This window comes from Oryza glaberrima, chromosome 1 (genome assembly GCF_000147395.1).
Source record: "Oryza glaberrima chromosome 1, OglaRS2, whole genome shotgun sequence".
In the NCBI taxonomy this organism is placed as follows: Eukaryota; Viridiplantae; Streptophyta; class Magnoliopsida; order Poales; family Poaceae; genus Oryza; species Oryza glaberrima.
Genome location: NC_068326.1, coordinates 28,709,439 through 28,732,847, shown reverse-complemented (window position 1 = coordinate 28,732,847; position 23,409 = coordinate 28,709,439). Strand labels below are relative to the sequence as shown.

At 45.8% G+C, this 23,409-nt stretch overlaps 4 protein-coding genes across 4 annotated transcripts; 2 read left to right on the top strand and 2 right to left on the bottom strand.

The window, feature by feature from the left end:
- The first annotated feature begins 4,072 nt into the window (after nt 1-4,072).
- Nucleotides 4,073-5,295, top strand: LOC127763760 (VQ motif-containing protein 4-like). The gene has a single exon (XM_052288556.1). It carries the CDS (start codon nt 4,257-4,259, stop codon nt 4,950-4,952), a length of 696 nt encoding a protein of 231 aa, XP_052144516.1. The 5' UTR covers nt 4,073-4,256; the 3' UTR covers nt 4,953-5,295.
- A 6,969-nt stretch (nt 5,296-12,264) lies between these two features.
- Nucleotides 12,265-16,231, bottom strand: LOC127780553 (uncharacterized). The gene is made up of 10 exons (XM_052307474.1): nt 16,008-16,231; nt 15,812-15,921; nt 14,598-14,729; nt 14,440-14,513; nt 14,268-14,373; nt 14,100-14,168; nt 13,681-13,745; nt 13,475-13,573; nt 13,191-13,290; nt 12,265-12,370 (listed from the first exon to the last, which is right to left on the bottom strand). The coding sequence occupies exons 1-10, from the start codon at nt 16,105-16,107 to the stop codon at nt 12,308-12,310; spliced, it is 918 nt and encodes a 305-aa protein (XP_052163434.1). The 5' UTR covers nt 16,108-16,231; the 3' UTR covers nt 12,265-12,307.
- Nucleotides 16,232-16,337: 106 nt separating this feature from the next.
- On the top strand, nt 16,338-17,626 carry LOC127780542 (pentatricopeptide repeat-containing protein At2g27800, mitochondrial-like). Its single transcript, XM_052307464.1, has one exon. It carries the CDS (start codon nt 16,338-16,340, stop codon nt 17,499-17,501), a length of 1,164 nt encoding a protein of 387 aa, XP_052163424.1. The 3' UTR covers nt 17,502-17,626.
- A 35-nt stretch (nt 17,627-17,661) lies between these two features.
- LOC127780532 (dihydroorotase, mitochondrial) lies at nt 17,662-21,424 on the bottom strand. The gene is made up of 7 exons (XM_052307453.1): nt 20,202-21,424; nt 19,888-20,069; nt 19,467-19,603; nt 19,064-19,229; nt 18,879-18,995; nt 18,412-18,572; nt 17,662-18,179 (listed from the first exon to the last, which is right to left on the bottom strand). The coding sequence occupies exons 1-7, from the start codon at nt 20,456-20,458 to the stop codon at nt 17,976-17,978; spliced, it is 1,224 nt and encodes a 407-aa protein (XP_052163413.1). The 5' UTR covers nt 20,459-21,424; the 3' UTR covers nt 17,662-17,975.
- Nucleotides 21,425-23,409: the final 1,985 nt, after the last annotated feature.

Here is a 23,409-nt window from a genome sequence, read left to right as displayed (position 1 = left end):
GTTAGATATGGTTTTTTTTAACGAAGAGAGTAGGGAGTATGTTCTAAAACATTTAGGAAAATATAGCAAACCTACTCTATCTAGATTTATATAGTATTAGGCTTTTGTTGGTTCCTGTATAGGAACTGAGCTTCTAAGTGGCACATAAATCGGAGTAAGCAATTAATACATGATTAATTAATTATTAATTATTATAAACTTCAAAAATAGGTTCATTTAGATTTTTAAGAAACTTTTATATAACTTTTTTTATTAAAAAATGCATCGTTTACCAGTTTAGAAAACGTGCTAACGAAAAATGAGAATGTTGAAGTTTAGAGTTGGAGTTTAAAGCGGAGCCTAAATTTGTTCAAGCTTATAAAAATATCAATAACTTTTTTAAAAAAACAAAATATTGTCAAAATATATTGAATATTAGTTTTAGCGAAACTAATTTAGTATTATAGATTTTGTTTAAAAAAACTCGATTAGATTTAAAGAAATTTGATTAGAGAAAAATCAAAACGATTTACAGTACGATTGGTGGAAGTACATATTTTAGGAATAGTAAATTGACAAAGAACAAAGAAACTGGAGGTCGAGTGATCAAAATGCATGATTGCAAAGGGGTTGTGCTTTTGTAGGCTACACGGGGGTTTGACGCTGGAGTGCACTACGAGACCAAAAGCTGTGGCAAACAATAGTGCGGCCTACGTACATACGTGATGCTTGGAACGGATGGATGCGTTGAGTGTTTGACCAGGGTTTCAGCTGGCACGTCTCGCTTCGCTGGCGGCAATGATTGGCTCGAGCTCTCGGAGTTGTGTGGTGGCGACGCCGCGAGCCCGCGACGCACCCCGCCCGCGCGCGGTGCCGAACCGAGCCTGGCTGATATCACCGTCGCCTCTGCCAATCGGCCACTGGGATGACCGGTCAATTTTTGGCCATGTCTGATGGTTGATGGACACCGCGTGCTTGGCCGAATTGTACGAGGGGGGAGAGAGAGGATGCACACTGGCGATAGTGGTGAATTGAAAATGCCCAGCGAAAGTGATCGGAATCGCGGAGCTAAGCTAGGCACCAGAGGGTGGTAGGAGTATCTTTGTGCCAACTTGAATCTTACGCACTCGCGTGTTAAGAAAAGTTTGGACTATTCAAACAACATGAATGAATAACCAGAAAATCAGAAATCTTGAAGCTACATGGCCAACAGAAACACCGAATCCTGTTGGAACGGGACAAGAAGATGTCACCGAGTGGCTCAAAACGTAGGAGTACGCGTGCTTGATCCATTTTCAACTACGGCCGAAGTGGATCGACACTATCCTTACCAATTTTTCACATAAACCTTGTTCCAAAACAAAACATAAACCTTGACCACGGTAGTCCCACTCCTGGTAGCGAAATGTGGCCAGCAGCATCATTTCCCATGACCAAGCAGGCACTGACCGCCACTCGCCTCATGATGAGGAGCCGATGCGGCTCGGAAGAAATACTACTTCTAGTCAACAGCGCCGGCCTCCCGTGGCCGTTAAAACGGGGAACCGGATTCTTCCCCAAGCTTTTTCTCTCCATCGTGGAGCTCAATTCTCGGATGCGATATTCCTCGCCCACGTTCCCCGGCCGTGACGACACATGTAAAACCTCGAACGGAAACGGATGGCTCGGCGCAGAGCAAGCGCGCCCGACTTGGCTGTAGTAGTACTCCAGTTTCACTCTCACCGGTCGAAAAGCTGGTACGTACGCGTGGCCTTCCACTGCTTTGCCGGCTGTGCTGCTACCTGGAGTGGTGAAGTGACACTGAGCTGACTCTTCCTCGGACCATGGCAGGAGGAGGAGGGGGCGGGCAGAGAGAGAAATGTGGTGAGTGCGGAGCCCGAGAAACGTACGGTGCGAGGCTGGCAGGCGAGGAATCGTCGTCACCGGGGTGGTCCACATCCGTCATTTGTCCGTCATTTGGGGCGGTGGCCTGGGCAAGTCAATGCGGCTGGCCCTTTTTTTATGGAGAGCATCTATCTTCTTCCTTGCACGCCTTCCGACCGGTCGAGCTCGCGACCGAATCACCGAAATGAACGACAGCGAGTACCAGAACGGGTAAAGCGCTCCTCGTGTTTCATCCGGAAAAAAACACCCCCTATAGCCGGGTTTAAACACTTGCAACTGCTCTCCGCGCTGCTGTGCTGTGTACTCCTAGTCCTGTTTGTAAGATTAGCCTACGCTAATTTTGAGAACTAATGTTTAGTCATGAATTAGTAGGCTAAACATTAGTCTAGGGTGGTATGTTTGGATCCGTGGGTTAATTAAAGGCTAAAAGGTGAAGAGAGAATAGAAAGAGGAGAGAGAAGGAGAGAGAGAGAGAGAGCTGTTTTTTATGGTCCCCACACAAAATTAACCTCATTAGCACCCCTTGGAGGGGCTAATGTTTTGAGGGGGCTAATTCATATTAGCTCAAAATTAACCCACCTGTTTGGATCCTTGAGAGCTAATTTGAAGTTAAAAGGTGAGGGCTAAACATTAGCCCATGGAACCAAACAGAGCCCTACTCATTTGCGTTTTCCACATTTTTTTTCTGTTTTCCTTGTCTTCGCTTTATTTAGTCATTGTACTGTTATCCTTTTCATAGCTACGCACCTTTACGACAAGAGGCGCCAGTGTGCAGTCGTAGAAATGTCTTACTACTTTTTTTAATCTATTCTCCGATTTTCTAATACCTAATTATTCATTTATATCCTTAAACTACCATCTAAAATAAACTGAGTTTCAGTTGCTTGTGAATGGCGAAGCATAATAATGTTACTTATGCTTCGGCTTCACAAAGCAGATACCGGATTTCTCATATTTTGCAAAAACAGTTGGAAAATTGGGGGGGGGGGGGGGGGGGTTGAATAAACTTTATTTAAAAATGCACTTTATATTTTTTTGAATTTAACTAATTTCAAAGAACAAGTTTTCATCTATTTTCTCTCATCCACTTTAACATTTAAACCTACGAGGCATCTAGAAGCTTGTTCTTCTATGTTTACAGCACTTGCTCTTGCGGTTTATCAACTCAATCAGACATAAAACATCTAAATTTTACGAAAGCCGAGAAATTATGATCGTCCTAGGTAATACGTACAAAAGTAGTAGCAAAAGGTGAATTATCCTATGCATTTGAGATTTCATAATTTTACAGGCCATACTCTAATCCTCTTCCACGACTAACTGTAAGTTCGATTGGGCAATACTCCCTCCATTCCAAAATATAAGGCATAACCACCCCTAACCCAAACACCAAGAAAATAATTATTATCATCTTATAGTTTGGGTCATCCTAATAAATACAATGCATGTATCCAATAGAATTAGAGAATATAAGAGTGGAGGATTTAAAAAAGTAATAATTTAATGAAGAATGGGTCATAGTTAATTGTCTACATGCATGCATGTCTTATATTATGGAACATCTTAAAAAAAGTGGTTGTGCCTTGTATTATGGAATGGAGGGAGTAGCATCTTTGATTGAGTAATAGATTTTACCACATTGATAGTATTGACCAACTAAGACTAGTGTTTGCTTCATGCTATGATTTTGAAGTATCCTACTTTTTCAACTAACAAATCTATCTAACTACGAACTTGCCATTTCCCCACAGTACATATAACTAGATAGTATCTCTTGGTATCAAATTTCTATTCGTAGTTAGATGTACTTAACATGGCAAATTTCTATACGAAATGAAACCGTCGTAAATTCCGTTTCTTACAAATTTGAATACCAAATCCAGTTTTTTTTGGAAGTCTTTTTCCTAAGGCATACATAATTTTAGCTCTTTTTCTTGGCAAAGGCAATGTATTTTCTCGAAGGTTTCTAAAAAACCAAAACCCATGAACAAACTGCAAACAGGGACCATGAATTCCTGTTTACCAGTAGACCCACTTCCCTACTACCAGTCTACCACACTATGACACTACCCAACACAGCCGAGTAAAAGAAAATGGAAAAAGACAAGGAAAATAAATGAGAAAAACCCAACAAGAAAAGGAAATCAAAGCTGGGAAAGAAATAGACCCTGGAGAGAGAAAGTATCCATCCAAGGTCTCAGTCACACCTACAACAATGCATCTCTAACTCCCCTCCTTCTCCCTCTTTTCCTCTCCATCTCCCTTCTTAACCTCCCCACCCTCTTCTTCCTCACCTCAAGTCGTCTCCTCTTCTTCTTCTCTTCTTCCTTCCTCTCCCAACACCAAAACCCAAGAACCCCACAAGCGCGGGCGAGGAGGGGAGGGAGGCATCAATGGAGCCCTCTACCAAGCAGCTCCTCCCCATGCCTCAGCAAGACCCCAACTCGCCGTCGTCTTCCACCTCGTCGTCGTCGTCGTCCTCCACCTCGCCGTCTCACCCGCACCACCGTGCACCACTTCCACCGTCGCCTAGGCCCGTCCCCCGCACCATCGAGACCACCCCCTTCCCCACCACCTTCGTGCAGGCCGACACCGCCTCCTTCAAGCAGGTCGTGCAGATGCTCACCGGCGCCGAGCAACCCTCCAAGAACACCGCCACGGCGGCGACAGCGGCCGCGGGGAACAGCAGCGCCGCCGGGATTGGTGGCGGGCAGGGGGCAAACGGGCCGTGCCGTCCCAAGAAGCCGGCTTTCAAGCTGTACGAGCGGCGGAGCAGCCTCAAGAACCTCAAGATGATCGCGCCGCTGGCGATGGGGGCGCTGCCGTCGCCGACCGGCAGGAAGGTCGGCACGCCGGAGATCCTGTCGCCGAGCGTGCTGGACTTCCCGTCGCTCAAGCTCAGCCCGGTCACGCCGCTCACCGGCGAGCCCTTCAACCGCTCGCCGGCCTCGTCCTCCGAGGACGCCGAGCGCGCCGCCATATCCGAGAGGGGGTTCTTCCTCCACCCCTCGCCGCGTGGCGCCGAGCCGCCGCGCCTCCTCCCGCTCTTCCCGGTCACCTCGCCAAGGATGGCCGCGCCTTCCGAGTGAGTGACCCAAAAGCTCCCGCCTTTGCGCGCGCCTCAACTATATCAAGTAATCGACGACGAGTACAACTACTGCTACTACCGCTCTCGCTGTACCGTTTCTCTTCGCAGTTCTAGTTTTGTGGTTGTTGTTCTTGAACTGCTGCTGCTGCTGCTGCTGTAATTTTTGCCCCCTTCTCGAAATGAAGAAGGGAGTTTCTTTTTTTTCTTCTTTGGAGTAGTGACCAGTGAGCGATTGTATAATCCGAGCTCTAGATTTCGGCTTCGGTTTCTTGATCGCTCGCTGGGGACTCCGAAAGGATGGATCAATCGATTAATTAAGCTTAATTTTGAGCTTGGTGTTCTAACTCCCTTCCTAATTCTGACCGGTTTACTGTTTCTCCTCTGATGTCATTCGGTTTGGCCTTCTCATCGGCAGCTATTCGGGGGTTGATTCCTTCTGATCCCTGGCTACTGTTCTTGCGTCAGCGCTCATAAATACCAGCCTTGTGATTTTGTATAGTACTCCTACAAGCAAAGATCTGAATTCTGAAGTCATAATTGTGGTCAAAGTTCTTTTGCAAGTCGCGCCAATTCAAATAGAAGTATTTATACTGCTACCACTACTATCTCTCTGCCAAGTAGAATTCGATCATTTTAACAGAGTGAAAGCATTTACAAAAAGCTCAAACTACCCTGGCAAAATTTTGGCGTCTTTTTTATCATTCCTACTACACTTGAATACTCCATTTCCCAGTAGGCAGTAGCAGTCCAAAGACCTGTAAAAAATCGCTGTAGAGCCAGAGGCACCAGCAGGAAGACTTGCGTTTGTGGGTGGCCACTTGCATGGGTGGACAGTAGAGACCAGTTGTCAGCGGCAAGCCGAAGCAGCTGCATCCATCCAGGCCCGGCGCCCCGGCGAATCCGCCCGCACCACGCACCCACGCGCGCATCTCTCCCGCTTCCGACTTCCAGCGGCCACCGAGCCGTCACACGCGTGCGCGCGCATGTGGCGGGGGCCATCGTCGATCGGGGGAAATGCATTGCATTTGCGTGTTTGCATGGTCGGTTAACATGTCCTCGTCTCGTTCCTCGTCGCCGCGCGCGCGCGGTTAAAACTGGCTGTCACCCCCCGTTGATCGAGGTGATTGTACATGTGTCCCATGATAGGGTTTGCCAGAAAACTGGTACAGTACTTCGTATGATTGATCGAGTTTTAATTATTATAAACTTAAAAAATGTATTTTAAATAGTTTTATGTAGAGAGTGTGTTTGTGATAATCAACATAGAATTTGTATGTTAATCAGAAAAGAAAAGAACGAACATAAAACTTACACATTTTGGCCTGCACGTATGCACACGGCATTTGTTTTGGCCGACGGAACACGGAAATTTGTGATGCTATGGTTCGCCAGAAATTGCATATGCACTATGCAGTATGCACCCCGAGCACAGTATACGCCATATGCATTATGGAACGGGAGCTATCAGAGACGCGACACATGTCATCCTTTACTTCATCAGTAAAAAAAAAAGAAGAAAAAACAGAGGAGGGACACAGTATTTCAAAGGGGGAAAGGAGAAGGGGACTGGTAAGTCAAACCCGACCGAGAGCAACCGAATTAAGTTTTCGCAGTTAAGCTGCATATGCCGGCCTGGTGCATGCACCGGTAGCTAGATTAGCTCGACCTTGTTTGACTTGTCTGCACCGGTGGATCGTCGCGCAGCGTGCAGTAGCTGTACGTAGTTGGGGGATCCAGTGCTTGTTTAATTAGTGGCCGATCGGATGGATGCGAGGGCCATGCATCTTTTCTCCTCACATGTTACTGTTCATAAACTAATCAGGACCATTAGTTACTCTCATGTGATGATGCATGATGCATGGGGGCGACAATTAAATTCAGGGCTCAGGACTAGTTAAGCTGGGGCGCCATGTGGTGTCATCAAGTCCGTAAAGCATACTGAGAGCGAGGCTAATAATATAATCGATCTGTTGGCTATAAGATTATTTGTCGTTGTTTTATTCTATTATCTAAAAAAAAATCCACAAAAGTTACACATATTACACATTTTAGTTTTTCCAAATAAGTTGTTTCTCCTTGTAGTTTTTATACATTCAAAACTTAAATAAAGAGATAAATTAAATGTTTTATTAGAACCTAAGGAGTCATCTAAATGTTTATTGGTTGCATGCTTGTATTCACTCCTTGATTTTGTAACATTCAAGGTGATTTAATTTCTTTCTGATCTTGGTGTCAAAAGTAATATGTGCAACTTTTGTGGATGGAGTGAGTAATAGTTAGCTCTTTACAATTAATATATGACCCACTCGTCTCTCTCACAGAGTTTCTTGGTTCTTGTGTCTAAGACGTCTGTATTTACAGCCCGCTTCTTCTCTCTCTCCTCTCTTTTCTCCTCCACCTCAGTATTTAGCCAGCTTATAGCCTACTGTTATACTTGCTCTGATCTGCTTGTTTAGTTCTTCCGGCGGGTCAGCCAGTTCACACTGGCCATGCGATTAATCAACCGCAAATTAAGCTAGTTGTTCACAGGAAGTAAAGGAAAGAGCGGCTTAATACACTAGCAAATGGGTTTGCCTTTGAACGGAGAGGGGAGGCGTGGGTCACACGATGGATGGAGAAGGGGTCGCGGAGTCTTTTCTTTCCCTTTTAGACGAGAGGTGGCCATAGACCCCCCCCCCCCCCCCACCCCCCCAAAATAGTCTTCACGAAAATTAGACCGCGAGAGAAAAAATTGTCCTCCCGGAATTAATTTTGAGTGGTTAAGTCAACTCAACAGGTGCAACGTAACGTACTTACGTCTTAGATGGAGTTTATTTCTCCGGGTTAAGCATGCCATAAAGGAGAGCGTGTAGCAGAAAATGTGAAGTAGAAGAAAATGCATGTGAGGGTCCCCTTTTTATCTGTTCGAAATAGACCGTCCCCGTGCAAAATATCAGATCAGACTTGCATGGGTGCATGCGTGAGTAACATGTACTCCCTCCATTCCCTAATAACACAACCATTTTTCTCACATGTTTCGTAATATAAGACATGCATACAAGTATACAATTAACTATGACATCTTCTCTATTAAATCCTCCACTCTCATGTTATCTAGTTCTATTGGATGCATGAATTATATTTACTAGGATGATCGAAACTTCAAGATGATAATAATTATTTATTGGTCTTTGGGTTAAGGATGGTTGTGCCTTATATTTTAGAATGGAGGAAGTATAATTTACATCAACGGTTAAATATAGAAGTAGTACTAGCAAACGACATGGAGTATTTAAAAAAATTACTCCATCCGTCCTATAATATAAGGGATTTTGAGTTTTTGCTTACACTGTTTGACCACTCGTCTTATTTAAAAAATTTGTGTAAATATAAAAAACGAAAAATTATGCTTAAAGTATTTTGGATAATAAAGTAAGTCAAAAAAATAAATAATAATTTTAATTTTTTTAATAAGATGATTGGTCAAACAATGCAAGTAAAAACTCAAAGTTCTTATATTATAGGACGGAGAGAGTATACAGAGAGTGAGAGAGAAAAGGTGAAAGGGGAAAGGGAAGAAAATTACAAGAACACTTCGTTGGCTCGTACTTCCGTGTGTAGAAACACACTCCTAGGCGCCGTTTCAGATGTGAGCAAAGGCCAAACTATGCATTCCGAGACAAAGCGCTTCTGCACCCAACCCTAACGAAAGAGTTGTGACCGCGCGCGACATCTCGCTGCCTTCCGATCGATCGACAGCAAGCAGCCAATGCGACCGACCGAAAACCCGGGTCGCACGGCGCTCGCTTGTGTGGATTGTGGATTTTGCTAGCGCGCGCGGGATGGAGGCACACGGCACGGCCTGGCACGCTTAGACTAACACGCTCGCTTGGTCAGATCGATCGCACGCCAGCGCGTGGATTCCGGGATGCGTGGCTCCAAACGTCCTGGTTAAGCCCGCGCTGCGCTGGAACGGATCGGATGATTTGTGTTGTGCCGGTGTGTCGGCATTGTCTGCGTTATATTTTCTAGCAAAACCATATATATCCGGGGAATACATCCGGAATACAGGGAATGTTATCTAAAAAGGTTGTAGGGAATATAATATTCTACTCCCTCCGTGTCAGGTCATAACATGTTTTGACTTTGGTCAAAGTCAAACTATTTCAAATTTAACTAAGTTTATGCACAAATATAGTAATATTTATAATACCAAATTAGTTTCATTAAATCAATAATTGAATATATTTTCATAATAAATTTGTGTTGAGTTAAAAATATTATTATTATTATTATTATTATTATTATTTTCTATAAACTTGGAGCAGTTTGACTTTGACCAAAGTCCAAACGTCTTATAACCTGAAACGAAGGAAGTATTTTATTAGGTTTCGACTGAACTTGTAGGTGAAACCTACCCAATTTAAATCTTAAGGTTGACACGGATGCTAACATTTACACCAATAGTCGACAATGAGACATCAATGGTAACTTTATCAATCTCAAAAATATGTGTATTTATGGCTACACCTATGCCTGTGGTGACTTTACCAATCTTAAGATAAGCCGGCCCATTCTCTTGAAGTAGGATGCTCGTGAGTATGAACGTCTATGTCTATACTTATTTTTCTTTTTAAAAAAGGTATTATATATAGATCTTCCTGATCTTAAAATTTTTAGCCGCAGCAACGAGCCCCAGCTTGCTCTCTTGTTGGCATGCATATGCTATTGATTCTAATCGTGTCCGTGTCCGCGAGTATCTATGGCGGTAGTGATAGGTTCGAACTTAAGTAACGTAGGGCAAATGGGAGGCTGAAACGTGTGAGGGAGAGCTCTCTTGCTAGCTGCACCTTGAGGTCATCGAGTGGTGTTAAGTTGACTCTTATTTTGGCCTGGAAATTTTCGGTTCAAACGCAAACGTCACAAACAGAACATCACCACCACAATACCACAAAAATGTACACAAACATGTGGTGTAACTTCTCGGTTAGATCAGATGGCAAAGCATGAAAAAAACCTACAATGACCACGTTATTTTTAGCAGTATTATTTACTTTTAACATTATGCCATCCAAAGGATGGCACGTCCTTTCATGGCTACGTAAAATAGTCTCGAATCCTCCGAGCAGGTCAAGTCTTCGTTGGCGAACAAGGAGGCAATGCGAGTTTGCTGTTGGCTTAGGACAGGCTAAAGGCAACCATTGGGTTTGTGTGTGTTTTAAGTATGGTGAGCGTAGAATCCAAGGAAGCTTTACCCATATTTTAGAGCCGGAGTCAATTTTGTCGCAACTAATCCTGTCGTGCAAATGGCACATCCGGAATGAACATCTTTCTGAAGGAGCTGCTATTTTTCAACGAGATGGATTGGTAAAGAAACAAGAACTTGATTAAAAAAAAAAAACCACAGCCTGGAGCTAGCAAACTGAGACTTGGCATTGCATAGACTAGAGACTAATCAAGGTTATCTTCATGCCAGAAAGCACAGCACCACGCCGGCTCAGAGCAGACTTGTGGTGAAAGGGTCCAAATTAGGATGATTCTGCTTTGGAAAGGGTAGCTCACACTTACACCTGTTCCACGTACTCATTCAACCCACTAACAACATTTCACCGCAAAACTCACTAACAGTTCGCTTTTAAGTCACCGTACCAAATGTTCCTCTATCTCTTGAACAGTCCCAGACATCTAAACAACCAAACCATCATGATAAACCCCATTTGGTCAATAACAGCAAATGCCTAGACACGTATCATCCAAAAGCGAAGGGATTGCAAAATGGACTACCATTCAGATAGGGGAACTAGATGACTATCAATAGCTTCGTAGTTTCAACCTTCTTTTTGATGAATTCACGAGGTTAGCAAACGTTGTTGGGCATCTCTAGTCCGCTATAAAACAGAAATGTATCAATATTTGAAAAAGAATCTCCAAGCCACGGGAACATGTGACTGAGTTAGTAAGCTTTTGGCATCTCCTTCAGAAAACGGCAAGGTAGCTGTAGCTATAGTTCCTGGTCAATTAATTGGTGTGCCTAAAACAAATTCTTGTCTCTTTCTCTCTCTTCTAGCTCTAAAAGAACTCAGTGTTAAAAAAAAAACTCTAAAAGAGCTCCTCGTCACAAGCTGTCAAGTTACATTTAAGGTCCAAAAGGTTAGATACAGTTACACCACACTCAAAGAACAGGCATGTGATGTCCTGCTTTTAATATGGTACTAGCAGTATCTTAATAGATCAGACTTGATATCTCAGTGAGAAAATACATAAATAGAAGAAATATAGTGTTCTTAAGGACATGCTGAAGACTGAAGAGTCAGAACAGAGACAACACATTCAAAGACTCAAATGGCATCCTTAGCCCCCATATCCAGCATGATTGCATCAGATGTAATAATTCGCATCGTAATAAAATGAAACTATAGCCCTTGGATTTTGGTGTGATACCATTTCAATTGTATAAGTATTCTGTAAGATGCTATTGTTATAACTTTTTGGCAGTTAAGCCTTCATGACCATTGTCACCATCGATCTTTTTCTTACTCCTATTCCAAAAGTCCAGTGATGTCCAAATCATATGCAACTACAATCTATAAGAGAACAAGACTCCTGCACCAATTTGCAACTTGAAAAACTGAATCTTGTGAATTGTGATAGTTTTGTGATACAAAGAATAGCCGTTGTCATTTGTCAAGCTTTTTAGCATTAAAAGGGCGCTGAATATATGACTAGTCGTCATCAGTTTTCCCAATAAACAGCTTGCCTCCATCTTGTCATAATCGAAGTCACATGTTTCATGGTTGGCCATGGTAGCACTTGATCATATGAATATAGAATAGGCTACGTTATGCAGTAGGCAAAGTTAGGTAATGAATTTGCGAAACTCCTTTTGGTTTTAAAACACAAACCTTGTTTTTTGGTCTCAGAGCAGAACAAGTCCTCACGGAAGTTGCAGTTAAAAAAGGATTTGAGTCCTGCATAATAATAGACCCATATGAAAAAAACTCCCTCATCAAAATATATGAGAAATTATAGACGAGTGCAAATCTGTAGTACAAATTTAAGCATACACAACAACAACAACAACAAAAATACTATTTCAATAATATAGAGTAAGCTCTTTTCTACTTCTCAATGATGAATGGGTGATAATATGACCACATTAAATACTAGAAGCAACCTGTGAGCTTCTTATGTGAAAGTCTGGATCTATACCAATGAGCTATATAAGTGGACCTCCGAGAAAAAAAAATCCTATTCAAAGCTGAAGTAGTAACTTAGTGAATATGAAAAATATAGTAATTGTGACATTTTTGCTATTTAATAATCCATACCGTTCATTTGAGTCAGTAATCTTGAGAGATCCATTTATCCCTTGCAAACCTACAAATATCGAATCAGCTCAACTGCGTACTTTCCTTTCCTCGTAGTCACGATTTCCCCAATCTAGAGATAAATAATAAATAATTTAAACAAGTCAAGCATAGAACTGGTTGATATAGATTCAAGTGAATAGGGAATTCATAACTTTTTAAAAAGAAATATACATCTAGTAGCATTCAAACATCTTCCATAGCATGTTATATTCCCTCATATTATGTATTTGCAAATTAACACATAATCCTTGATTCATAAAATCCTATTTTCAGCAAAGCAAAGCATTTACTTTATCGATGTACATCTGGAGGTCTGATCCACATAGTTCTTGCAACATTAGTCTAAAGTAATATGCAGCCTATAGGACAGTCTACAACAATGAAGCCGTTATGACAATTGCTCAGCATGAACAAAAAAGAAGACGACGCCATGAACATCACAACATCAGTACACAGTAAAGGCTGTGGCTTTATAATTTGAAACTTTTGAGCTCATAGTTTCACAACAATACAAAATCTTATAGTTTTGGATGTATTCTCAGGTTGAAACAATACAAAGCAAAAGCAGAATGGTATCCAACTTAATTGACGTAGTGATTTAGATCCAAGCACCAATATATTTTTGTAAGGAAGTAATAAATATATATAACACTCCAAAAGTTCCATTTCAGAAAAAAGGACATGCCCTGTGTCACAGGCATGTGGCCCAAGACCTACATGCCAATGGCGCATGGAATGGGAATTCTTGAACGTCATTCTTTGGAGTGGCAAACACCTGAATGCCCCTTTTCCCTTAACCCCATTCGTGGAATACCTTACGCGCCAATTGCAACATCAAAATTTATCCTAGAAGTCGTCTATTAATGTGGTGATTGCATATAATTTTTTACCTTTAATCTCCCCATCCCACTGACAGAAACAACGTCCCCAGCCTTGAGAGTCACTCCATTTTTCGAAACTGGTGACCAATTCACACGGACATCCCCAGCACTGGACAAACAAAAGAGAGATTTGGATACATATATCAATTGCTTTATGAGCAGTAATTAAACAAAATAATGCGTGGATGGCACCATCCAAGGTAGAAGGGAAGATAACCCACAGTAAACCACTGATGTTAAGATAAAGAGATGTTTTAATGAACCTAAGAAGATGGATAGCTCACAAATCTTACCTGATCAAGCTAGCAAGCTTTGTACGTGAGATTTTAAATCCTGCACTACCCAGGGCATCAACCCTGAGTGATGATTCTACAGTTTTAAATGACTTGGTCCTGCGGTTCAAAGGTACTTTTAAGTGTTGAGTATCTTTGTCCAGGCATTTATCCAAAAATAAATAAAAATGAGCCAACTTTGAGATGAGATCAGATGTCAAGCAAACCTTGGTGGTTCATATTCTAGAGCAAGCAAAGGAATCTGTGTGCATGAAACTCCAACTTTCCCCACCTGTTGAATCAAACACAATTCAGAGTAAGCTGCATTTGCAAGGGTTTGAAATAACAACAAAATACAGCAGTCAAAGTTCATGGGCAGAGTTAGATCAATACAAGACTAACATGTAACTAATCTAGAGAGTTATTCTACGATGCAAATAACCACAAAAATATTGGAACATGTGCTGCTATTTTAAATGTGCTATGAGTAAAAAAAATAATAAAAAACACAGTAGCTTCAGAGCTTCTGTTGTCTGCATAGCATGTAATCAACATAAGTGAAAACATGTGGGGTAAGATAATGTTATAACTTCTGTAGTTCTGTGTCATATATAGGTAAGAAATTATATAACATATATAAACTCACCTTTTCAAGTGTGGAAGTCAGATAGTCAACAAGTTCAGGATCAACAAGGACCTGAGCACCTCTCTCTCCCTGACAAAAAAAAAAGATCACAAAGAGGCACCTCAGACGGACAAAAGTCAAAGTTCACAACACAATCCAGAAATTAAGCGATTGGGAAGGCATGTGCACCTGCAAAAGTATATCTCCAACTTTATCCCTTGTTATTCCTGTCCCAAGAATTGCACCAAGAAAGTCACCATGAGAACAGGATTCCAATCTGAAATTCCCTGAGATGCTGAGAAGGCCTCAAAGTTAGCTTATATAAAAGATGGAACTGCTTATAGTGCAAATTTGAGAGAACCTCAAAGCAGCAACTACATCTGGGTTGCTTGTCATACAGTCCGGATGTCCAACTGAAACTCGGCATCGCTCAGCCTAGATAAATGAACAGGTGAGAGTGGGACAGATTAGGTAATGGAAGCTAATAAAACAATTTCCTTTGATGTTACTCAAATTCACCTGTGGGTAGCCCCCCTGTGCTACCGCTTTGATGTCTGCTAACTTCTCAATTGCCAGCATACACTCCTTCACTATAGGTGGAGTAAGAAAATTGGTGTGGAAAACATCTCTCCGTTGGGAAGCCCTTTGTGCCTGCATAAGTTGGATACCATCATAAATTCATGAAGTTCAAGGCACCATATCAACATGAAATACTGCACTTACAACTTGAAACATTCTTATTTTGTGGTTAGTTACAAAAGCAAACTAGTTCAATGTTGTTGAAAGGTTATGTTTGCAATCAGCAAAACAATAGTGAGTGAATCTGTCTGATGTGGCAAACTACTAATCATATCTTGTTTAAATGTCCCTTAGCTGTTTTTGGCTGGTGTGTTATTAGGGATGCTTTGAATCTGGTTTCTTTACCTAATAATCTATGGGAGTGTATGAGTCTGCTCAAAGATAGGAAAAAGTTTAAACCTTGGATCTCTTTAATTGGGGGGGTTTGTTGGGCTATTTGGATCATTAGAAACGACTGGGTGTTTGAAAATATTCTTGTCAAGTCTCCCCTTTATGTGGTTTATAAATCGCTCTCTTTCATACAGAAGTGGCGCATTTTGCTAAAGGAGGAAGACCAGGAGCTGCTGGGAGGATGGTGTGAAGCAATCAGGATAAAACTGAATCAAGTCAGGCCTCATGTGCTACCTGCATCGCTATAGAATAGCTTTAGCCTGAGTTTCAGTTTTTTCTGTAAGGGTGTGGTTAGGTTGGGAGTACGTTCCTTTTGTCTCTGGAAAACTGGTTTCCCCAGCTATCTTTTTGTGTTTCTTTTATTTTCCAGTTCTTGTATAAGACTCTGTTATTGTTCTTGGGCTTTTTTCTAAAGCCGGGTCAATATATTGATCTGCCATAAAAAAAAAAGAAAAAATCTGTCTGATGTGCCGAGAGCAAAACAACTAAAACACAAAGCATTTTCTTTATTTCCTTGAGACCAATGTGCTCATAGTGGCAAAATTCACTCGATGGAGTACATAAACTGAAGCTCATAATTGTTTGTGAAATCGTTTATCAGGGTGGGGGGAGGGGGGGGGGGGGGGGGAATGATTTAACCATGAAGGCATTTCATCAGACACAACGTCCATAAGCAACAAATTGCACTCCTATAAACCACCTAATCTAGTAATCTCAACAAGTTGATCTTAATAATTGAGGTTTAATGGTGGAAAACAAACTACCATATCCAGGATGCTCCTGAGTTCCTCGGCTGCATTCCTATCCAAGCTCGCCTTAACCGCCGAATCTCCTGCTGCTGCCGCGGCGAAGGAGAGAGCCGCGTGACACCGTCCTGCACCACAACGAGCCATGGGTAGCCAAGCGTCAGAATCGTCGGACCTAACCGGAATCGAACCGAGCGGTGGATACGGGGCTTACCGCTAGGGAAGAAGTGGTACGATGTGGGGATAGCGCGGCGTGCGAAAGGGACGTGAAGGACTCGCCGGAGAGGGCTCGCCAACGAGACGGCGGCGGCCATCCTTACCAGGAACCGATGGGGCTGGGCGCCGTCGTCGCCTGCTCGTTCTCCCCTTTGCCTCTGCCCGGCGGGCGTCGGCTTTGAGCTTAACCGGGTTCGGTTCGTTGGTGGCAGTAGACTCAGGAGGCACGAACCGTCAGATTTGCTTCAAGATTCGCGCGCGGATTTCCATCAGATTTTGAGAAGGCGAAGGGCACCGGCGCCGAAATGCGCCCGCCGCCGCCGCCGCGATGACCACGCTCCTGCGCCGCCTCCTCTTGGGCGCCACCCCGGCCGACGCGTTGCTCACCGGCCGCCTCCCCTTCTCCACCTCCTCCCGCCGCACGCCGCACCGCTTCCGCCGCAGCCGCCGCTCCCCGAACCCTGCGCCGCCCTCCCCTGAAGCCGTCTCCGCGGCCATCGCCACCCTCCCGTCCCGTCTCACCCCGCCTCTCCTCTCCTACTCCCTCTCCTCCTTCTCCGACGCCCGCCTACTCCTTCCGGTCCTCACCCACTCCCTTCGTCTCCCCACCTTCCGCCCTGACCCGGGCCCCTTCCTCGTCGCGATCAAGCGCCTCGCCGCCGCCGATCTCTACGCCGATTTCGACCGCACCTGCGCCCTCGCCTTCTCCCTCCTCCCCTCTCTCCCGTCCCCCGGGCCCTTCCTCCGCACCGCGCTCTACTTCTACTGCCAGTTCCGCAAGATCGGCAAGGCGTTCCACGTCTACACCCTCATGCGCGCCTCCGCCGACCCCGCCGCGCGCCCCTCCACCGACACCTACCACGCGCTCTTCACCGCGCTCTTGTCCCGCGGCGGCGGCGACACCATGGTGCACTACATGTACATGGACACCGTCTCCGCTCTGTTCCGGCAGATGCTGGAGGAGGGTGTCCCGCCGGACACGCGCGCGCTCAACGTGCTCGTCAAGGGCTACGCGCAGTCGCTGCACCTCAACGACGCGCTGCGCGTGTTCCACCAGATGCGGCCCGTCTACGGTTGCGAACCGGACGCCCTCACGTACAGCTACCTGGTGCACGGGCTGAGCGAGCAGGGCCGGACGAGGAACGCCCGTGAGGTGTTCGATGAAATGCTGGCCAAGGGGCTGGCCCCTACGGAGCCGGCGTGCAACGCGTTCGTCAGTGCGCTGGCCATGGCAGGGGAGGCTGGGGAGGCGGAGCGTGTGATGTGGGACATGGCTCGGGCGGGAAGGGTGGTCGACGACGTCACGAGGAGGGCGGTGGTGGAGGAGCTGTGGAGATCGGGGAGGAGGGACGACGCCGAAAGGGTAGTGAGGGAGATGGAGGAGCGAGGCATCGTGGGTGGCGCGGAGCGGAGAGCCTTGCTACGTTCGCTGCACGATGAGTTCGGTGACGACGATTTGGATGTTGATGATAGATGGCGGAACACAAGGTGATTGTCTGACAGATGGAGAGTTGAGAAGCACTCATAATCCATCCGGCCATCCATGTCCCAAAAACATGGCAATCAACATTGAACACTACTAAATGCCATGAGATGTAACAGAAAATTTTGTGATAAAGTATCTGTAAAATTCATTTGCAATGATATAAGGGTTAACTGCAAGATTGATATTTATTCATCATTATCGGTTCTGTGATGTCTGAATCACCAATATAAAGTTTACACTGTGCCCTTCTAGCACTCAATCAAATGTATACAACAGCATGACAAGCAGTTTCTTCATTGCTTACTTGCTTTCAATAAGTTCTTCTCAGCAATATTGCTTCGAGAATTCCAAAAGGGGAGGCTGATGAGTGATGACTGGAAAAGTTTGAAATTGATTCTTACAGAGTTGGGGACAGGGGAAGGCATGATAATATAACTCCAGGAATGTTCTCCCCCGACCCCAAGCATAAATTTATTCTGTTTACTCTTCAAGTTGATCGGATGGAAGCCATTCGAGGGTGTTGCCAGTAAACATAGGCACGATCTCTCCTGAACTATATGAGTATGTATCAGGTACTTTCCAGGCGCTCTTTCTAAGGACAATCTTTGAAGTGTTCCTTGGAAGGCCATAAAAATCTGGGCCATTGAAGCTTGTAAATGCTTCTAGCTTATCAAGAGCACCGGCCTGAAATGCAAGATATTTCAAACAAACGTATTAGCCACAATGTTTTCTCAGCATTTTGGCTATTATAATCATTTGCAAGTTACACTACAAATTCGTGGTTTTGTGATGTACTTCACACACTTTGTCTTTACAGCTAACTGACTTGCAAGCTAACCCCGATCTACAGCAGAACGTCTCTTAACTTAAAATATAATCTTTCCTATTTATCAGCGTGAGAGAGAAAGAGAGATACCTGTTCGAATACTTTCGCATAAAGAGAAAGAGCCACAGGAGCGCTATATATTCCTGCACAACCACAGGAGCATTCTTTTCTCCGTTTATCATGAGGAGCACTGTCAGTACCAAGAAAGTATTGTTTACTCCCACTTGTTACCGCAGACACAATTGCTTGTCCTGAGATAGGCAATTCAAAATTGTTTAGCATACCAAGTTCTCCCTAAAGCAGAAAAGTGGAATACAAACATATTTTTGGCATGACATATATATACACAATGCAAGTACAGTGTTGTCATAGATCTACTTTTTCATTACCATTTAAGGAACATCTGGGTCAAAGGTCATTTTATTGAACCAAAGAAATCTTAACGTGCATGTACAGCCAAGTTTCCTCTATGTTTTGCCTATACGATTGCGTGTCATTATAGATATGTGAATACTAGATCATGCAGGAGTTAGGGGAGTAGGACAATTGGAACATACTATGAGTTTCTCTTTTCAGTACTGGTAAGCAATAGTTGTGTGGCTGCAAGCCACCCTGAAATAACGCATTCCTGTTGAGAAGAAGATGTTGGGGAGTCACCGTTGCAGCAACATGACCTGATGAAAATGAAATTTTAGAACCATAGATATGCACAGAAGTATAATGCTATTGTAGTGGTGCACACCTTCTTTGCATGATTCTACGAAGTTAACCGCATCCATAGTGGTGATATGTTCCATAACAATTTTCAGCTGTGGCAGTCTTTGTACAAGTGGTGCCAATATTTTCTCAATGAAAACCTTCTCACGATCAAAGGTATCAACATGCTGATCTGTGACTTCTCCATGAACCTTAAGGAAAAAAACAAGGGCATAAGGTCAATTTTACTATCTATACAGCTGACAATGCAAGAAAGTCACTAATTAGAGGCAACATCATTTCAGTGAATTAGGCATTGTCAAGGAACAAAGGCAAGTAAAAGTAGCATTCCGAAGTAAAAGTAGGAGAAAGGATCGAGACATGAATAAGAACTTCAAAACAAATGGGGAAAATATATGCTGAAAGAAGAGCATCAGAACTATACTTACAAGCAAAGGCATCTCCTGCCTAGCCATTTCCTCAAGCACAGGCAAGCACTTCCCAAATATATCAGTGACACCATCTTGGGAGTTGGTAGTTGCTCCAGAAGGGTACAACTTCACAGCAAAAACCACGCCACTCTTTTCTAATGTCAATATGAAACAATATGCAACATAAACATCACATACAAAACTCTGCAACCGATAGACTGGGAGAGGAAATAAGAAGGCAACATTTATAATACGGCACTTTTAAATCATGATGGCTAGTATTTTAAGAACGTCAAGTTTGTTCTAGCTTCTAAGAGATACAAATGCGACTGCCAAATCACTGCACAAGTGTACATAAGCACTGAGCGCGACAAATAGACACTTCAACTTACAGTAGCAATGTAGCTAATGAAAGAACGGTGTTAGTGAGAGTTCGTACTTGCGAGCTTGATCTCCTCTGGGCTAGTATTGTCCGTGAGGTAGAGCGTCATGAGCGGCACAAAGTTGCTCCCAGGCGGCAGCGCCCTGAGGATCTCCTCCCTGTACTCCAAAGCTCGCGCTGTCGTGGTCACCGGTGGCTTCAGGTTGGGCATCACGATGGCCCTCCCAAAATGCATCGCGCTGCCAAACAGCACGCGAAACGATCACGCAAGCAGTCACCAGACAGGCCACCTCTCTGAGACATTACATCGAACACTAGGCGTGCGTCACCAGGAAAACAAGCCACAAGCCCACAACACCAATCAGACCAACCTGTGGGGGAGCACGGCCGCGAGGACATCGCCTTCCCGGAGGTGGAGGTGCCAGTCGTCGGGCCGCGTGATGGTGAGCTCCTGCAGCGGCGGCGGCGGCGACGGCGACGCGGCCATGGCGATCGAGATCGGTGTCTTGTTCCGGAAGGAGGGAAGGTGGACTAGGGCCCCGTAATGAGGCGACGGCCGGAGGAAAGGTCCGGGCAAATGCTTCACATGCGGGTTCGCGAAGAAGGTGGAGGTCGCGGCGGTCTGCATTGATGATTGGGATGATGATTGACCTCGCTTTATGCCGATTCCCTCCCGTAGAAGCGCGCGGGTGTGTGCCCGTATTGTGGGAGACGGTCCCGTGGGAGACTGGGAGGTGGAGTTCGGTTTCTGAGCCGCAACTGCTCAGGTGACAACCGGACGCGGCTCTCTCGGCGGCTCCAGTTTCTTTTTTTCTTTTTTTTTTAGCGCAGCCCCCACGGGCCGGCTTCTCTTGAGCCCCTCAAATGTGAGCGAAATCTAATTCATGGCCCTAAACCACAAAACCGGATATCTCGACCCTCAAACTCCTAAAACCAATGTAATTTGACTCCCTCGGTGTTTTTGGAGGGCGGTTTTGCTGACGTGGCGCCTACATGACGATATTTACCGAGTCTTCGTTACACGTGGCGTTGACGTGGCACTTACGTGGCATTAAAATTAAAAATATATGTGGGACCCATTAGTCATTCACACAAAAAAGGAATGTGGGGCCCACTCCTCCTTCCTTCTTCCTCCTCCCTATCTCCCTCCTCTCTCTTTCTCTCCCCTTCTTCCCTTCGACCGGTGGCGCGCGGCGGAAGCGAGCGGCAGCCTAGCTTTGGCTAGCGGCGGGTGGCGAGAGCGAGCGGCGGCCGGAGGACTTCGGTGGCGGCGGGGCCTTCCCGAAGAACCACGTTGCACAGTACCCGCTCGGCATGGGCCAGCGCGACGAGAAGGGCGGCTCGAAGATCCTCGCGCTCACCGTCGACGCCAAGGGCAGTGTCACCTTCAACGCCGTCGTCGGGGTCCGGGAGGCGGACGCCGCCAGGGATGAGATCCTCCATCATGAGGGAGTCGAGTGGCCCGTATGCCCCCCTCCATCCTTCCTCCCGACAGCCTCTCTGTGCTACCGCCGTCGCCGCCACAGTGGTAGAAAGGAGAGGGGAAAGAATGAGAGAAGGAATGAGGAGGAAAAAGAGGCATGAGGATAGGAGAGGCCATGACGCCGCCGTCGCGGGGGTCCATGACGTCGTCGCCCTCGACCTTGGCAGTGCTCGCCGCCAACGCCCCTCCAAGCCGACCGGCTCCAGAAGTACAAATCGATGCGCTGGCGCCCCTCCCCGCCGACTGCGTCGTGAGACACCTCCGATGCCCCCTCCCTCTCCAGCGACGACGGCGGTGCCCCTCTGTGCCAACCATCTCCAGATCGATGCCGACGGTGCGACGGCGCCCCTTCCCGCCCACTAGCGCAAACGGGGTCGCCGCACGCCGCCGGAGCCGCCGCTCGACCCACTCGATGCCTCCGCCGTCGACGTCCCGCGCCCTCCCGCCCACCGGCCGAAGGGGAAGAAGGGGAGAGAAAGAGAGAGAAGGGAGAGAGGGAGGAGGAAGGAGGACTGACATGTGGGCCCCATATGTTAGTGGGCCCACATTTCTTTTTGTGTGAATGACTAATGGGTCCCACTCATATTTTTTTAATTCTACTGTCACGTCAACGCCACGTGGAACGAAGACTCGGTCAATATCGTTGGTCAATATCGCCACGTAGGCGCCACATCAGTAAAACCGCCCTCCAAAACTGACGAGGGAGTTAAATTGCACCGGTTTTAAGAGTTCGGGGGTCGAGATATTCGGTTTTGTGGTTTAGGGTCACGTATTAGATTTCGATTACTCTCAAGGGTCACAAAGTGAACTTATTCCTTTGGGATTTCCCAAATGAGCCTAGCTATAGGTCCAGTGTGACGTGAGAGGAATTCCGAGGTGAGATGATCTCCACGCTGTGTGGGCTCGGCCGAATGATTTAGATGCCTTGATTCCTTCTTTTTACTTTAAGAAATAAGTTCATTAACGATCCCTCATGCTGATGTCAGAGTTTGAATTCTGTCCTTCACACACAATACCGGACATAACACATCTCTCAACTTGTAAAACTAGTGTTGCTGAGATCCTAGAGCAGTATAATGCTCGGGTTCAGCTAACATGATGACTGAGTCAGCGTGGGACCCACATATCAGGCATTTCAGTCAGAGTCAGGACCCTTTTTCTTCCTCCTCTCTCCCCCTTTCCACTCTCTTCACCATCTCTAACTAGGGCGGTAGGCCAGCTGTGAGCAACATGGACAAGGATGGCAACCGATGGAAAGGAGGGCAACCACGGATAGGAGACGGGCGATAGGGAGAAGGTTGGCCCGACACGCCAAGGGAGCTCTGCATCGGACTCGCCCGGTCAACATCGTCCGTGAGTTCCGCCGACCTCGCGCAGCCGACGGGGAGAAGGGCAGCCGCTAGCGGAAGGTAGGCGACAGGGAGATTAGCAGCTCGACATGATGAGGGAGCTCTGTGTTGACCTCGCCCAGTGGAACACAAGTTCCGCCAACTCCACACGACCAAGATGGAGGAGCTGCTCCGTCAGGTGGCCACGGCAGTGGCATCCTCGCCGCAGGGGATAGGCGGGAAGAAGGTAGGCCTCATCCACCACTCCACTCCACACTCTCCATTCTCAAATCCTAGTTTGCCAGGCTCTAAACTCAACGAGATGATGCGACTAATAGAGGGGCAAATGGCAATGAGAGAGAGGAGATAAGGTGGTGGCGGTGGTGGGCGGTATGGACCAGCCACCAGATGAGAAGTACAGAGGGCACTAGGCGGTAGGCCCCCTTGGCTCCCTACTATGGCAGTTGGCCAGCCGCCATATCTAAGTAACGAGCGGCGGCGGCCAAGCAAAGAGGGTGGCCTAAGGAGGTAGAAGAGGCACCCCGACCGCGCGCGAGGCTACAACCTTGTGCCACGCTACACCATACTTGACTCGTACCGTGATCTCCAGTGGCCATGGCCTCAGCGAGATCCCCATCCCTCCTCCGCCACTGACACTGACACCCTCCTCCCGCGTTTGCACGACCATCTCGCTCGGACACACTTCCTACCCAACCATATCTTCCTTGGCCATCGATATCGTGTGAAAAAATGCATAGAAAAGGGTAG